Consider the following 16,484-nt stretch of genomic DNA (forward strand, 5'->3'; position numbering starts at 1 on the left):
ATCGTACTCATCCCCTCCCTGCAAGCTGAAATTCTGTCTTTCTGAGTTGCTCAATAATTGGGCAGCTGAGCGGAAATACTAGTTTCAAAAGATTTTCAGTCTGCAACATGTGAGTGATTCAGAAATCAGTAGTTCAGTGCCAAGTACGTTCCCATGATTTCAGTTTTTGCCCCACTACATGGGACTATGGGAGTAGCTAGCATGATGAACAGTGACCACATTTGTAAGTTCTAACTTTATAGCAATACGCGGTATAAATCTGCTCTCCAGGCAATCCCCATACACAAAGCCATGTGAAAGGCGAATCTCTACAGATCATGTCGAAGCTTCAAATGACTGAAGCCTGAAGAAGACTCGTGTTTTTCCGGCGATGGCAAAAACGCCTTCTCTTAATACTAATTTTATTGGTCTTATGTGTTATGTTTAAGAAGCATAACATCATCATACAGTAGTGATAATAATTTCCGGCAATGGCAAAAACGTCTGGGTCTTTCTAAATGTACCCAGCAAATATCTAAGTACACCCAACAAACTTTTTACATTCGAGTAATTTATAAAATCTCTAACTACACCCAGCAAGTTTTTCTAAAATACAATACAAAGCACATATACCCAGCAAAAAACTCATACACCCAGCAAAATTCATTCACATTGAAGAAGAATACCAAACACCCAAAGACTCTTGGTTCTGAGATGAAGAACACCAAACTTTGTAAATTTCTTAGATGATCAGACAACGAGGTCCTGCAATGCATAATGGTCTTCTCAAATTCTTGCTCATCATGTTCATATAGAAGAGGAAGCCCACACTTGAGCACCCTTAAGCCTGGGCTGTCACTTCCAATCGAAGCTTGTAGGTTGATGCACTCATTCGATGATCCAAAATCAACGACCTCCGTGGTATGTAGGAAACCCTTCTACATGCAGCCATTTGAATTCTTCGTTAGTGGTCATTAATTTATAGGAATTTATAGGCTTGGAAAGAAAATATTTCTGGTTACTATTGGTACCTTTATGAATTATGAATGCAAATTATATAGATTGGTCCTGAGTCTAAATCATTCATACATTCACCAACAAATAATTAAATAGTTTATAATTAGTTGGAAATCATGGGTGTAGGAATGGAAAAGGCCCAAAATGCCTGTATTAGTTTCCAAATAACATGTAAGGTGCAGAGGAATGTCAGGATTGAAATTATCAAGGTTGGTAGTTGAATGGTGGAGCACAGAAAAGAATGCACTAATCCTATCCAATTAGTAATCTTCCTGTATAGATGTGGTGGTAACGGGAGTTTTACCGAGGGACCATTGCTGTGATGCCCGAACCACTCTACAATATCATCTCATCTGCAGGCGAAGCGGAATTACATGTTGAAGGACAACTTTGTCAATATCATGTATATTAAATCTAAGATGAAGCAATTATAATGAAAAGTGAAATTTGGGTTCAAGCTTTTGCTAGAAAAAATCCAACGTAACAAGGTGAACACAATGAACTGCAGGATATAAATAAGAAAAAGGGTTTCAAACTTTATGATTTATTTTGTTATTATCTAAATTTATCATGACTTTTAATATCATTTCTTATGAGGATACAATTGTCTTTTCATGCAAAATTAATTGGCTGGCTACATTTAGAAACACCCAAAAGCCTTCTCTTAATACTAATTTTATTGGTCTTCTGTGTTATGTTTAAGAAGCATAACATCATCATACAGTAGTGATAATAATTATAGTAAAAACATGTTACACTCGATCATAGCAGATCTCTCTAACTACTGAAGTTCTAGAAGGGTTTGCCTCATCTTTGTGTTTTTAATCAATTAATGAATGACAGAACTTATAACGGATTTCTACTAGTATCTGTAAAGTTCTAAGCACAACAGAGGTCATGGATGTGTACAGTCGCTGTGTCGTTGCCGCACAGCTAGTGGGCGGTCGTCGAATTATACATCTCCATTGCTTTAAAATACGCACTTTCTGCATTTGCGACCCTCATCTGAAACATTGTCCATTCCTTTCTGCACCTTTCCCTCACCTGGCATTGGGATAAAAAGTTATATTAGCAAAAATTAACTGAAGAAGTTTCCTGCACCTTTTGGAATCGTTGCTGCTCACAAGGTAACCTTTTGCCAGTAGTTGCTTATAGGGTATCACCCTATGGGTAGGTAAATGGCAAGACAATGACTAAAATTAAGAAGAATGAGAGGCTTCACATACCCCTTGCCAAGGCGCTTTTCCACCTTGTGATTCACCCTGCCCAAGCCAAGAGATGAATTTAGCATTTCAATCAAATATTTAAAGTTTGGTTACTGCAGAAATGTGAAGAGGACGGTGGTGAAAATTTGCTTCTTACCTGACTACCGAGCGACGGAACAGTTTGATGAACAATCCACTGAGAATCTACAACTCCTATCTTCTCATGGGCAGGCTGTTTTCAAGAAAACATATTTGAATTATGACTTCAGATGAAATCCCAACAAAGGACAACTAATGGTTGAAGAAACATCATAGAAACAGATTGGAGGTGGGCCACTCACCTCTACACATTTTCTAAGGGCAAAGTCAAGACCCCACCCGTGGACCAAGTCATTCTGCAATCCCAAAGTGTTGCCATTATAAGTTACAGAAAAGGAAACAGTATACCCCATAAAATTTAAACTAGCAAGCTGGCAAAATAATTGAGGACTAAAAGTGGTGATCATGAACAAGATTATGGTCACCAATCATACCTGAATCATATGCCACACACAGCGCCAGGCACTTCGGGAAAATACGGGAGCCATGATCTCAACGAACCTGAATCAAACAAAAGTGGCAACAAGAAATGATTATTAAACCAAATGAGAGACAAAAGAGGAATACACAAACAAAGCAAATATAAACAACAACAGCAATTAAAATATCTTTATGTTCTTACGCTGCACATGGAGGCAGATGTGGGTCAGTGCACCAGCCTGGTTTCTCCTCTGTTTGTCTGGAATAATTTTACGAAGAAGGATTGCAAGGTTATTTCATAATTCATAAACTAAACTTCGAACTAGAAAACTTTCAGCATAGGTCAGATAAGCTTACTTGTGGACTTCACGGTCACCTCTTCTCTTTGTCATCTGCCATGTCAATCCTTTGTTAGGTTCTAAACCAGGCTGCGAAATCTCCAAACCATGCTTCCTGACTAGCTTTATGTACCTGAAATTGGATTGAAAAGCAGCCACATTTAAGTTTTCAGTAAACTAACAAATACAACATAAAGTTACTCAGTAACCAAAGACTCACTCCTCAGCATTAAAATGCTCTACTCCGAGGTCTTCATCCCAGATAAATATGTAATCGTATGGGGCAACAATGTCAGGATGCAAAAATCGCTTGGCATACCACCTACGACAAAGATTCAGGAGTCATAAACCAGAAATATCCATTACATACATGCATTTTAAATTGCAGATAGGAGCTAGCAATCCTTCTTACCATTTAGTTTGCTTGCGAACGCTAACATGTATAGCCCGCTTAGACCACTCAAGGTCATCCCATTCGGTTGTTATCCCATCGTAATGGAAAAGAAGAATCGTAAAGTCCTCCGAAAACTGTGAGAGAACCGTATTTAGTTACCTACATCCACCTCAGAGAGAGATACAGAGAGAAAGAGAGGGCGAGATACCTTTTTCACAGCTGCATCAATATTATTTTTCTGTTTGATACCCACAGTGAATGTCACAAGGTACCTAGGTTTGGTTGTTAAGTCCTGCGATTGCCAACCAAATTATAAGCCTTGTAGTTATAAGCTCCAAAATAAAAAAAAGACCATAACAGACATTTAAGAGTCACCAGCAGAGTTGTGAAACAAGTCTCAGACTAGAGAAAGTGAGAGACGATAGAAAATTATGTTGCAATGTCATTCTACCATGCTCTAGAGGGAGAAATAAAAAATAGACACACAATGGCCTAGATGATGGACTTCTATTTTCACTGAAGTGATCATCACGAAAGTCAAAGTTTCACTACTTTTATATGAATTTCCACTGAACAAAACATCCAACACATAACCTTCTAGGTTGTTTTAAACAGCCATTTTCCATTATTTCATTAAGTCACCAAGTCATGCCATTCTAGTATCCAATACACAAAACAGAAAAATCTGAAAATTGTTATCTGGACATTAATTGGATTCAATGGAATCTACTAAGAAGATTGTCTCAAATATAGATTGGAGCATTGCAGGAGTTGTGGAAAGCTCAAATTGTAACTATGTTAATTGTACAAGTAAATGTAGAATTCACACCTCACTAGGCTTGCCCCATAATCTGCGCAAGTAGTAGTCTGACTCAGCTTCAACAATTCCTGGGGGTAGCATTTCTGCACCTCTAGGATTTGTGGGCACCCAAATCTACAGAAGAAGAAGAAAAAGGGTATGCTGAACATGAGAAGATGTAACTGTTAAAGAGTCTGGATAAACAATGACTTTCTGATGAAAAGTTGTCTCATAGGAACAGGACATTTTTTACTGTACAGGAAATGCTACTCATATCAAGGAAATATTAAGAAAAACAAGAACAATTTCTTATTGCTATAGCTCTTCCTAAAATTGCTTTAGTAATTAAAGGGTCCAATTGAAGAATCATGGTTATTAAACTATAATGTAAGAAACTCCAGATAAATAATTTTCACACACACACACACACATATATTGCCAACAAGTCTGTCATAAGCTTCCAGGGAAGATGATCGACCAATCAATACTTTTTAGTCAGGTATTCTCCAGTTGAGACTGACCTAAAGTTAATTAATATATATAACAAATATGCAAGAACCTCAAATGCAGCTATAGATCAGTTCAGCAATTGTATTGTGAATGACCTTAGTGACACAATTCTCAATAACATCCAAGTTCCATAATGATGTAAAACCTCTCATCGTAGATTTCTACTAATGCTAGTGTTTGGGAAGAGGAGGTATACCTTCGATGTATCATTTCGTCTCTGAGAATGAGTTGAGCTACTATTTTTCTTCACATAAGAATAAAAATCTGACATGCTTGATTTCCCTTTCTCATTGTATGATAGATCAACTGGTGGAAGAAGGCTGGATGAGAGATTCAGCTGTCAAAGTTTACGCACATTAAATATGTTTCACCATCTCGATGAGGATGAAAATATAATAAACAAAAAACAATCCGCACCTTCGTTAATGACAATGTCGGAAAGGATACACCTATCAAGAATCCAAAAACTACTCCTACAAAAGTTGTCACAATAAGCCTCATTGTCTCATTTGGTTTTCTAGCAACCGCACTGCAGGCAACAAAATTCAAATGTTACAGAGAGAAGTTGGAATTAGAGGCAAATTAGAACTCAAGAATAAAAGAATAAAAAAGCAAAAACAGTTGGCTCTTTCGAAGGGAAATAGGCTGCCATAAAATTTAACCTGCGTGAAAGGATTCCCATGTTATTTACAAGCTTCTGACTATAAATGCACGGAAAAAGGAACTGCAGGTAGCAAGCGATAGCTGATCTGCATTATTTAACAGGTTTGAGTTGGCAATTCCCCTTAAAAGAGATGATGACCCTCATGGAAGAAACAATACCTGGTTTGCGGTATAAACAGGAAGATAAGTTGGAATGCACTACTTTCAGGAATTCAAGCAAGATTCTATGACTCAGTACTACAGAAAATTATAAAAACGAAGAAATTTCAACTGAGAATGACTCAAATATCTGGGTTGACAAAACCATAAAGATAGATGGATTAACACTTGCAAGTCACAGCCCAAAGCTGCTAAGGTAACATTCTTCACAAGGTTAAGGAGATCTTTAAAGATGGAAACTCTGCATTTCTCTCAATAACAAATCCTCAGTTTTCACTCTGTTTGACATCGAGTTTGAGTGCACTAATTCAAGAATTTAAGCACGACTCTATGACTCAGCACTACAAGAATTGCAACTACCAAAGAGCTGAGTATGATTCAAATATCTGTACGGACAAAACCAAGCTATAACCACCACTATTGCTTATTCCATCACAAAGAGATCCCTTTAGGATGGAAACTCCATACCTCTCTTAATAACAACTACTCACTTTCCTCTCTCAGTCGGAAATCAACCTCACGGAATACAATGACCATTTAACAGCAGCAATTGCACACTCTGCACTCAAACCTATCAAGTAGGCCGCGTTCAAACACAATGTGATCAAAACCACAAGCAAGAAATCATGTGCTTATTCCTCGTCGCCTCTCCCGCTAGAAATCAATCACGTGCTTCCATTTGACAACTAGTAATCAAAACACCCATTCAAACACTCAGATACGCTCCCCTCCCTAGTTACGCAACGCATGTGCTCCGATTGAATTCACACCGAAACTTCAATCCTAAGCAACAAAGACCCGTCTCCCCACCAGACACACAAGCAGCTGGGCTTGCTTAATTTCAAAGATAGAGACGAAAACCTAAACAATCCAACCACTAGCCTACACCTCACATCATTAAGTATTTCGCGATCAAACGCATTTAGTAGCTTTAAAAATCAGAAAATCAACCTCCACGACAAGAATCGGAACCGAATCTCTACAAGGATCTAGCAGCTTCGAAAATAGCCAAATTAACAAACAAATTCTATGCATCGATTTGCTTAGAACCCGGGCAATCAGATTAAAATGACGAAAACAAAACAAAACAAAAAAATTGAAAATAAAGCTGAGCTGAGTAGAGAGAGCTACTGAACCTTTTGAGCAAAACCAAAATTAGAAACGTAATATTGAGAATCGGGGAAAACGAAGACGGACCTCATATGGATGAAGATCTGCAGGAGAGTCACGCGAAAAGGCAGCGGCGCGAAATCCAAAGCAGCTCGCCCAACAGACTAGGGTGTGATCTTTGAGAGGAACAAAAAGCGTGATAAGAAAACGCCGAAACTGCAAGAAGCGGTTTCAGTTGGTTCACAGCAAGAATGTGAATATTTGATGATGACGAAGAAGAAGAAGCTAGGGGGAGACTTGGATTGGACTAGGGACTAGGGACTAGGGAGGGAAACACAAGGGAGAGAAAATGGGGGAGGGAGGGTCTTAATATTTATCGGGGGGATGGATCTAAAACAACAACACTAAAACGGTTTTTGGGGTTAGAAATTTCAAAAACATGGGGATTATTAGAACTTCGAGTTACAGTCCATAATAGGTAAGCCACTTCTCTTTATTATATTACATTAAATAGAAAATTGTTTTTCTTTTCTTTTTTTCTTTTAATTTCACAGGAGAAAATGTGGCAACTTTTTTACTGCTTTTGCTTTTTCGGCTATCCTTGTTGTTTCTTCCTTTTTGCTGGTTTCGGTCTTGCTACTTTTCTTTTCAAGTAACTGTTTTGTGATCTCAAATTATCATGTCGCATTTTGAAGTAGTTATTTAGAATAATATAATCACGACATTTTTATAAAAGGTGAACATATACAAAAATAAAAAATTAGACGAAGACTTGTTATGTGAATTAATTACATATGTTAATTTTTTATATTTTACCTTTTAGGGAAAATTAAATAGTGTAAGGGAAAATTAAATAGTGTGGAAAACTGTCGAGTCAGTTATGATCTAATCATGGAAACTAATTTATGTCTCTATAAAAAAAAAAAATTAGATGAAGACTTGTTATGTGAATTAATTACATATGTTAATTTTTTATATTTCACCTCTAAAGGAAAATTAAATAGTGTGAAAAATTGTAGAGTCAGTTATGACCTAATCATGGAAACTAATTTATGTCTCTAATTGACTGAAAATCAATTTTGGATATGATTTCTTATCAGAAAAGAAGAAATTTGAATGTATTGTTTGTTAAACATCACGATCCTCACAAACAATTTGACCTTATTTATTTCTTTATGTTGTGCTATGGAGAAAATTAAGATACTACTAGCTAGTTTCATAGGAAAATGATTGGGAGTAAAACAACTGTTTATAAGCAACTAAACATGTTAATTACTAAATCTGATTTCAAAATAGTAGGTCCCTACCACAAAAGATGTTTCCTGGTTTTGGGGTCAGAATCTCATCATCAACCCAAGATCTAGCATAATATAGTAATTGTTTTTTCCCTTATTTGCTAGCATTTTTCAACTCTAAAGACATAAGCCATTTTTAAGCCTAACACATCCAAATCTCAAATCAGGAACAATGGGCGAAAGGAATTGGAGAAAAATAAAAAATAAAAACTCAAAAGTTGTAAGTAATAAATAAATTTGAGAAATTAAATACTTGTAGTAACCGAAAGATCACAAAATCACTGTTGTTGAGAAAAAAAATCTCATAATTTTATTTATATTTATTGAAATCACTAACTAAATATTAACATATCGCTAATTAAAGTGACATAATACCTTAATCAAGAATCTCTAACAACATCAGAAAACTGAAGACTAAAGAAAGTCATTGGGTCATTTTCGTGTCATTTAGAAAATAAATTTGAATTTAAGAAATTTCAGGTCATTAGGTCATGATAACATCCAATTAAGCCCTTGTCACTGGATTAAGGAAGCAATACGGTTTCAAAGGCAACTTGACAAGTGACTCAAGAATATGAGGTTGGCTCTCAATCATTCTTGACTCTTCAACATAATCATTCTTAACTCTTCAACATTTTGAATTATTTAAATCGGACGACTAGGAGGCCACCACTGGGGGGAGTATGACTATATGAGTACGGCAGTGCCCTCAAAATGCTCCAAATATTCTCTTGACGCGCATCAGACGGTGCAGAATAGTCAACCAGCCGTAAGCAACAATCCGCGACCATACGTCTGCTTGACTTTGACCCGGCCAAACCAAACCGAGAGAGCTCCACGTGTCCCTTGGCCAACCCCGCAATTAACGTTAAGAGGGGTCGGTACGAGTCGCCAAAGCCAGAAGCTGCCACACATTTCCAACCATTTCGGTGCTTCCACGTGTCACGTGATGCTCAAAGGCCTAAATGGATTCGGGCGCACATTGGAAATTTCAGAAGGGACCCATAATGAGATGTCTAATTCCGATGGGCCAGGTGATTGGTCTCTGACCGTATACGAATACGTGTATGTATAGCGTATAGGGATTGAACATTCTTCTCCTTCTTGTCTTACTGTCTGCCAATAGGCTAAGAACCCTATTTGGGATAATTGATAATGCGAAAAGATATTTTAGATCTACATCATTCAGATGTAAACAAAGTGTGTATGACAACTACATTTTGGTTAAGATGGATAAAGACGATGTAGGAAAAGTCTCTATCTTCTTCATAAAGGTTAATTATATTACTCGGTCTAACTTTCTTCTTGCGTAATCTTTTTTAATCTTCAGTTTAGCTTATAAGATCATTGCAATTGTTCATGGAGAATCACTTAAATGCTACATTTTCACAAATGAACTTAATGAACACTAATTTGGTAAGGCTTGCTCACATAAGGGACAGTTTTTAAGGGATTGTGAGGGACAAGTGAATCTGACTACTGAAAATAAATGCACAGTTTTAAGTCGTTATAATTTCTGGTTTTATATTTAATACATGTGGTTGAGATGCATTTGTCCCTCACAATCTCTTAAAACTGTCCCTTAAGTGAGCAAATCTGCTAATTTGGTCATATGAGTTTTATAAAAAAATAAATGCGTCAAATCGACGTTGTAGAGGAAGTTGAATAAATAAAAACGAACGAGTATAGGAATTATTATAAAATGTAATGTCTTTACATATATATATATATATATATATATATTATAGATTCTAAGAATTGAACCTGACCTAACCAATTCCTCAAGAAATCGTGTGGGAAGGCCTACAACAATATTAGGTGATTGGGTGTACTATCCTTTGTCATGAATATGTTCAAAGTGTGAGTATGGCCCAATATATCTCCTATTTTCAGTTTTTGTCACATATAAATATGAGTGGTCATGTGTTCCCCACTACTTTCCCTATGAAATTTGTAGTCATCGATTGAAAATTAAGTTGTGAAATAAGTGGATGCTTTTCTTTGCGGTTAGTCAAAGTATGGCCTTAAAATTTTATGAAGTTGGCCTATCTTCATAGTCTATATATACCCACGCACCAAATCATTGTGTTCCACGATTGGGTGATTGGTGGTCAGAATGAGAAAGTAGGTGAGGGTTTTTAAGAGAAGAGCAGTGGCGGATCCAAGAATCAGACCTTGGGATGGCTTGAATTCTTAACAATTTTTTTTTTTTTGTGCTTGCACTGGAATACACCAATTCAAAAGAGGATTTAACAACCAAACTTAATTGAAAAAATAAATAAAATAAAATACACAATCTCTGGCATTATAGATCATAGATTAACAATGCTAACAATTCTCACCTTGAAACAAGAATAAAACCACCAGCAGTACAAAGCAAAATCTCCTACATTTGCTGCTGATCAACCAAACATCTATTGCCTTTGCTTCATTTGGAATTTTTTTTTACAATATATGTGCTGATGACATCAGATCAACCAAGTAATCGTCTATAGACTATAGTCCAAATATGGGCAAAATCATCAATACAAACTCAAATGTATCTCCATGAAACAGATGAACCCATTTGGTAAATCAACAATACAAACACTCAAATAAACAAAGAACAAGAAAGCTCACGAATTTCCCCCAGATTGAATCGATTGAAATTCAACTAATTTGCAATACATATCCAAGGAGCTTTCAGGAGAGGAATAAGAAGGCTAGAATTGTAGACTTCATGAGTTTTTTGGAAGAAGAGGACTTGCGATTAGAAATGTAGAAGAGGAGGGATGTCTACGTCGACGTCAGACCTATGCTGCTCCAAGTCTGCGAACTGCCAAGTCGAAGTCGAAGTCGAAATCGAAGTCGTTCCATCGGGTGGGCTTGAGAAAGCGAAACAGCAATTAACAAATACAAAAATAGGAACCATATGCATGGTTTTTTTATTTTTTATTTTTTAGCCCAAAAAGTTCGGTAGGGCTTGAGCCCAACCAAAACCTATCTAGATCCGCCCCTCAGCAGAGGCTCGTGGAATGACTGGAATTCTTCTTGTTCCACCAACATGTCAAAATATCTGAATTGAAACACATACGAAGAATAATTGTGCCAGTATAGCTTTAAAATTCATGTAAGTTAGGCCATCTCTATAGACCAGTATAACAAACATGGTGAGAGGCCAAAAACTAGTGAGGCAAACCACTGCCCGTATTCTATAAGCCAATGTAATTAAGGGGTATAAATTGAAACGTAACTCAACTACTAGGATCACTAATATATATTCATCTCATATGGCACATGACATCTTTACAAATTAACAAGAACGTTCAATGCTAGCTATATGTTGATCAATCTCCTTGTACATTGAGATCCGGAATGAACTCACCAAGATTTTTGATCCATAGATAAGAATTTTTGATTTGCCATTGCCGGACGTAATGCAAGTTGAGCTTCTTATGTTGAGATCTGGTCATGCTATGAAGAAGACGAGGAAGAAGGTTGAAGTAAACATGATGGGTCACTGGGACAGTTGGTGCCAGATGAATTTAATAGATCGGGAAGTTAGTGCCATCACTGTACAGTACAGTACAGTGTACTGGGACAGAAAGTGTCTTGAGTGCATACATTGCATGAAACTTGGTCTGTAAGTTTATATGGAACGAACAATGTCTTAATAATTTTACTAGAAATACTTGATCGACTCTGTACAGTCTGTACTTATTCGCAATTCATCACAAGATTATCTTATAGTTCATCTCATATATCCCTTGAAAGATTCTGTTTGCAAGAAATGAAAAAGTAAAGGACAGTTTCAGCGCCATTTAAAACTTAAATAAGCAAATAAGTGGGAGTGTACGTGACCTCGTGAGTCGTGACCATGACAAAATGGCTCTATGGAATTTGATTGTCGACCTACTTAGATTCCGCAAAAATGAAATGGTTTTGGCGCGTCCAAGAGTTTGGTAGGCCTGCACCAATTTGGGTGCACTATCCATTCTCACACTCATGGTCATGTCTTACTGTTTCGCAGCAAGTGAAATAAAATATGAACATGAAAAAAAAATAAAAAATTACATGCATATATGTATGTTCTTGTGCAATCAGTTAATCACTAATCAGAGGCCTAATCAAGAGAGCTTCAACAATGGCTCTATGTGTAAGACATTGTAGATTTGTATTGGTTCAAGCTTGCCCGAGATTCTACCGTGAGTTCTACGGTCGGCTCTCACAGCAAAAGACTTTCTGCATTTCCGGCACCCCCAACTGACTCGCGAGCAGGGTTTGTGCCAGAGATGGCGTCCGGTCCTCTCCGTGTAGAGGAGCACGTACCTCAGTTTCCTGCAAGTCAAATTAATATCAATATGATCATAATCACTTAATTTGGACATGAGATTCTATATAGTATATACTAAATTGACTTCATTAAGATTGAGTTAACTACCACAATCAATGGCTGCAATAAAGGAGTCGAGGATGCTCTAGAGTCTAGATCTGGAGGCTGGTCTCCATCCAATGTCTAGCGAGTCCCTTGCCCCTCACAGTACATGGTTCAAACCAATGAGGACATAATTCAATCCACGTGGATGCCTCAGTCAAGTCGCACGAACTAACGCCGCCGTCTAGTGTAACATATATGTGTACGCGGCCGAGGATATTGTTGAACAAGGTGAGCTTCCTATGCTGACAACTGAAGAGATCTGAGCTTCGAAGAAGCAGTCGAAGATTTCACCGATGTGATGTTCTGAACTGGTTGGAAGAAGAAGAGGATGCAGAAGGTTGAAGAACAAAATTTTGTGTTTTTCGTTTTTTGAAACATAACATTAACGTGGTATCACTTGAAACTGGAACTAGTTAGCACGGGTAATACCTATCGCACCACTATGAAATTATCTGAATAAATACATGCATGGAAGCTAAGTAAGCCCACATGAAGAATTATTTGATGAAAAAAAAAAAAAATTCCTCAGAAAATCAAGTCCCTTTAATTAGCCAGTACTCAATGTTCAGGAAGAAAAAAAAAAAAAAAACAAACAAACAATCCAGTACTCAGTACTTTGTAAGCTTTAACTTTTACACACAGTTATACAGAATGATAAAATTTTTGGAACCAGTTCAATATATATGGGGCTTTCAGTGGCCCTAATTCTTTTCAATTATTTCTGTACAACAGTACAAACTGTGCATGATGTGGAAAGACAGAAAAGCTATACAAAAATTACTTGCTCCAAATCGCAAATATTGGAAGCATCATGCATGTTCAAGGAAAGAATTCCCAAATTCTACCACCGCATTCTCACTAATAGTCAATCAGAGGCAGCAGGACTAATCTGTTTGTTGGTCTACTCATCCTGAAGAGGGCCATCAATACCAGAGAATTCCATGAGAGAAGGAAGCCAGATTTCAACTCGAGTTCCACCTGCTCCAAGGGCAGCATCTTTATTCCGGGGTGATATGACACGGACTACACAACCATAACTTTCGAGTATCTCGCGGGCAACAGTCAGCCCAGCAACAAAGTTCCATGTCATGTTGTCTTCAACCATATTTTCTGAGAGGAGATCAGTTCCAAAGGGTGCGAGGGAATGCATCTGTGTCTGAAGTTGAAAACACCAAAAGTACAATTCATCTATGAGAAAGATTAATATTGGCCAAAATTGGAACAGAACTTACAAAATTGCAGGTATTGAGGTTTTGTTTAGAAATACAAATTATCAGAAAGAAGAAACCCTATTAAGTTTCCGAGTAAGCAAGTCTAGCTTGTTGCAAGCAAAACTAATTGAGAGTATGAACTATCACTAACGTAAAGCATTTGCTGCTTCATCTCAACAGAAAGTCACATCCAAATCTACTTTGCATTACCACACCCCTAAACTTTTTAAACGTTCAAAACATGTAACTGTGGGTACTCTCAACAGGCGGTGAGTAACAAATGGTAAATGTATAGAAGATAACGATAACAGAGTTCAAAGTTTGTGATTTTTACCATATAATGCATGTCAGGCCCATCGTCATCAATTACTACAAAAGCACCACCTGCTGGAGCTTCAGTAGACACAATTTCTACCTTTCCCCCAGCATGCGTACGCAATAATGCACTTTCGATTAAATTGCTCAGAGCCTGTCGTAAAGCAGGTTCTTCTACAGCTACTTGCAAAGATTTTCCAAGTTCACTCAGTTCTACTCTACGCTGCTGGTTATGGGCAAGAGGTCTTACAGCTTCTACCAAATCTACCAGTATATCAGAAACATTGCATGGTCTTCCTGACATAATTGACAATCGTAAGACACAATAAAATTCATGTTTAAAGACTAAAAAGAAATTAACTTAAAGTTATCTCGCATGCCCAGCATTCATAAGGAGCTGCATGCACTTGTGAAATCAAAAGTGATACAGTCAGTTTTTTGTTTATCATCTCAAGTGATGGACCTTAGAATTAGACCTACCTAATTCCATCTTGCCGTAAAGGAGCAAGGGCTAGAGGTGGCATCGGTATCTCTATATCTTTGGTTGGAGCATTTAGAGAAAGTTGTTCACCAGAAATTTGCATCTTAATGCTGGAACTATCACTGGGCAAGTTATTCAATAATTGAGACCTCCGTGCGTCAGGATATACATATGTAGAGTCTTGTTCGCTATAGCGCATAATATTAGCCTGAAAAGAATTAACATGAAAAGGTCAATGTGTCTTCGACTATAAAAGCAACCAACTATAGTTCAATAATCTAGAAAAGCTTCAAATTTTTTGAAGTAATAAGCAGTCTCAGAGAGAGAAAGATTGATTGCCTTAGTCAAGTAAACAGCATCTTGGAGTTGCTGAAGGGTATCTTTCACTTGATCGCCTTGTACCAGTATATCTTCAACAATGTCATAAGAAATCTACATAAGCATATCATTCCAATGTAAATATAGGATATGGAATTTATACAGATTAGCTGAAACTTAAAAGGAAGGTTATATTAGAAGGCAAACCTCACTTCTCTTTGTATGCATGGACAACATTTTACTCAAAGTGCGAATGCTAGAAAGAGGACCACGAATCTGCAAAACACAACAACAAGAAAAAATTACAATCACTCCCACAGGTAAATGCCCAAATACTACAAAAAATTTCTTACCTGCTCAACTAGACTGCTCATCCTTACGTTATTCTGCCACGATGATTGCTGGAGTAACGTTGCTTTCTGCATAAGAAACAGATAAACATTTCCCCCCAAAATCAAAATGAGATAGACTTGAAAAGACAAAGATATCGGAACCATAACCTTGTAAACTACCTGATCCATAACATATGCCATAGCTAAAGACCGAGAAATGTTGATAGCAATTGATCTCTGCTCCGCACTAAACTTGTACATTGTCACTACTCGTTCCGGTTCATTCTCCAAAGAGTACTCATCCCAAGATATGGCATCGGATCCCTGAGGCGAAGCATAGGCTTCCTCAGGAGTGGGGCAGTGAACCAAATCACAGCCTTCACCCAGGACACTCCCCGGTGACGGCATTTCCATCCTGGGTAACTCAGCAACCAAGAACCCCACCACAAAAGGGTGCTTCACCATAGGAAAAACCATAGCTTTACACTCCGCTATAACTTCCACCTGCACAATTCCACTAAATCATTAACACATCAATTTGAAACTAAAACTTCAACACTGAAACTCATCAGCTACTTACTTTGTGATTGGAAAGAACTGCCTCTGCGGCGCGAAAACCGGTGGCAACACTAAAACTGCCAACTAAAATCACAATATCTGATGCATTCACGCCGGGATAGCAAGTCACTCTACGCAGCTCTAATCGGTCCATCACATAGCTACCAGCTGGTCTTACATATACCTTGATGAAATAATACAACAAAATTAATAATTGGAAAAATGAATTCAGCTAATTTGGGTAGTGAAATGAAGAGACTGACCGAGAGGAGAGCGTCGGGATGGACGATACGGCGGAAGAGGTCGAGCTGCTGAATGCAGAGTCGCTGGAAGTCGGAGCTGGGCAAAACGATGCCGTTTTTCTGGTCCTTGTCGATCCTCTGCATGAAGTCGACGGGGGAGGTGGAGGCTCGGCGGATGGCGGAGGCGACAGCGGAGGCGGAGGGGACCATGGAGTTGTTGGCTTCGGGGTCGGCATCGGAGGGGGTGTGGGTGACGTGGCGGATGGTTTGGGGGGTAGGGTTCTGGAGGGAGGCGTTGGGGAGGAGGTGAGGTCGCTGAGGGGGTTTGAGGGAGGTGGAGGGGAGTTTGGGGGAAATAGGGGAAAGGAGGAGGGTAGAAGTGGAATTTGAGGGGTGTTGGTGAGTGATTGCAGCAGAGAGAAGCATTGGGGGAAGTTGGAGGAGGAGGAGGGAGGAAGTTTTCAGGCACAGAGAGACGAGAGTTGAGTGGAAGGAGATAAAAGTCAATTTGCCGATAAAGTATGCGACTGATTTTTTTTTCCCGTTCGAGTGGGATGTAACGGAAATGAATTTCAGCGTGCCCAACTGGAAGCCAAACGACGTCGGTAAAAGCAAAAAAAAA

At 38.1% G+C, this 16,484-nt stretch overlaps 2 protein-coding genes across 7 annotated transcripts; both read right to left on the bottom strand.

The window, feature by feature from the left end:
* Positions 1–1,655: 1,655 nt before the first annotated feature.
* Positions 1,656–7,030, bottom strand: LOC112196484. 6 transcript variants are annotated; one of them, XM_024336840.2, is made up of 15 exons: positions 6,781–7,030; positions 5,424–5,510; positions 5,179–5,290; positions 4,958–5,098; positions 4,282–4,386; positions 3,661–3,744; positions 3,471–3,586; positions 3,279–3,380; positions 3,078–3,191; positions 2,923–2,979; positions 2,735–2,801; positions 2,543–2,596; positions 2,359–2,433; positions 2,223–2,258; positions 1,656–2,040 (listed from the first exon to the last, which is right to left on the bottom strand). In XM_024336840.2, exons 1-15 carry the CDS (start codon positions 6,783–6,785, stop codon positions 1,930–1,932), a joined length of 1,266 nt encoding a protein of 421 aa, XP_024192608.1. In that variant the 5' UTR covers positions 6,786–7,030; the 3' UTR covers positions 1,656–1,929. The 6 variants fall into 6 exon arrangements, with proteins under 6 accessions (XP_024192608.1, XP_024192610.1, XP_040374024.1 ...); XM_024336842.2 differs by having other exon boundaries at positions 5,424–5,583; XM_040518090.1 differs by lacking the exon at positions 6,781–7,030 and adding an exon at positions 6,052–6,555.
* A 6,020-nt stretch (positions 7,031–13,050) lies between these two features.
* On the bottom strand, positions 13,051–16,404 carry LOC112200259 (chloroplast sensor kinase, chloroplastic). The gene is made up of 9 exons (XM_024341286.2): positions 15,884–16,404; positions 15,643–15,804; positions 15,243–15,566; positions 15,084–15,149; positions 14,938–15,006; positions 14,752–14,844; positions 14,412–14,620; positions 13,951–14,224; positions 13,051–13,561 (listed from the first exon to the last, which is right to left on the bottom strand). The coding sequence occupies exons 1-9, from the start codon at positions 16,286–16,288 to the stop codon at positions 13,307–13,309; spliced, it is 1,857 nt and encodes a 618-aa protein (XP_024197054.1). The 5' UTR covers positions 16,289–16,404; the 3' UTR covers positions 13,051–13,306.
* Positions 16,405–16,484: the final 80 nt, after the last annotated feature.

Source organism: Rosa chinensis, chromosome 4 (genome assembly GCF_002994745.2).
Source record: "Rosa chinensis cultivar Old Blush chromosome 4, RchiOBHm-V2, whole genome shotgun sequence".
In the NCBI taxonomy this organism is placed as follows: Eukaryota; Viridiplantae; Streptophyta; class Magnoliopsida; order Rosales; family Rosaceae; genus Rosa; species Rosa chinensis.

Coding starts and splice junctions, on each gene's coding strand:
- LOC112196484 (XM_024336840.2), bottom strand. Junction 3,745..4,281: donor TATGGGGCAAGCCTAGTGAG/GTGTGAATTCTA, acceptor TGGCAATCGCAG/GACTTAACAACCAAACCTAG. Junction 2,597..2,734: donor GTGTGTGGCATATGATTCAG/GTATGATTGGTG, acceptor TTGGGATTGCAG/AATGACTTGGTCCACGGGTG.
- LOC112200259 (XM_024341286.2), bottom strand. CDS start 16,288: ATGCTTCTCTCTGCTGCAATCACTCACCAACACCCCTCAAATTCCACT. Junction 14,621..14,751: donor ATGCTGTTTACTTGACTAAG/GCAATCAATCTT, acceptor AATTCTTTTCAG/GCTAATATTATGCGCTATAG. Junction 13,562..13,950: donor GGCCTGACATGCATTATATG/GTAAAAATCACA, acceptor TTTCAACTTCAG/ACACAGATGCATTCCCTCGC.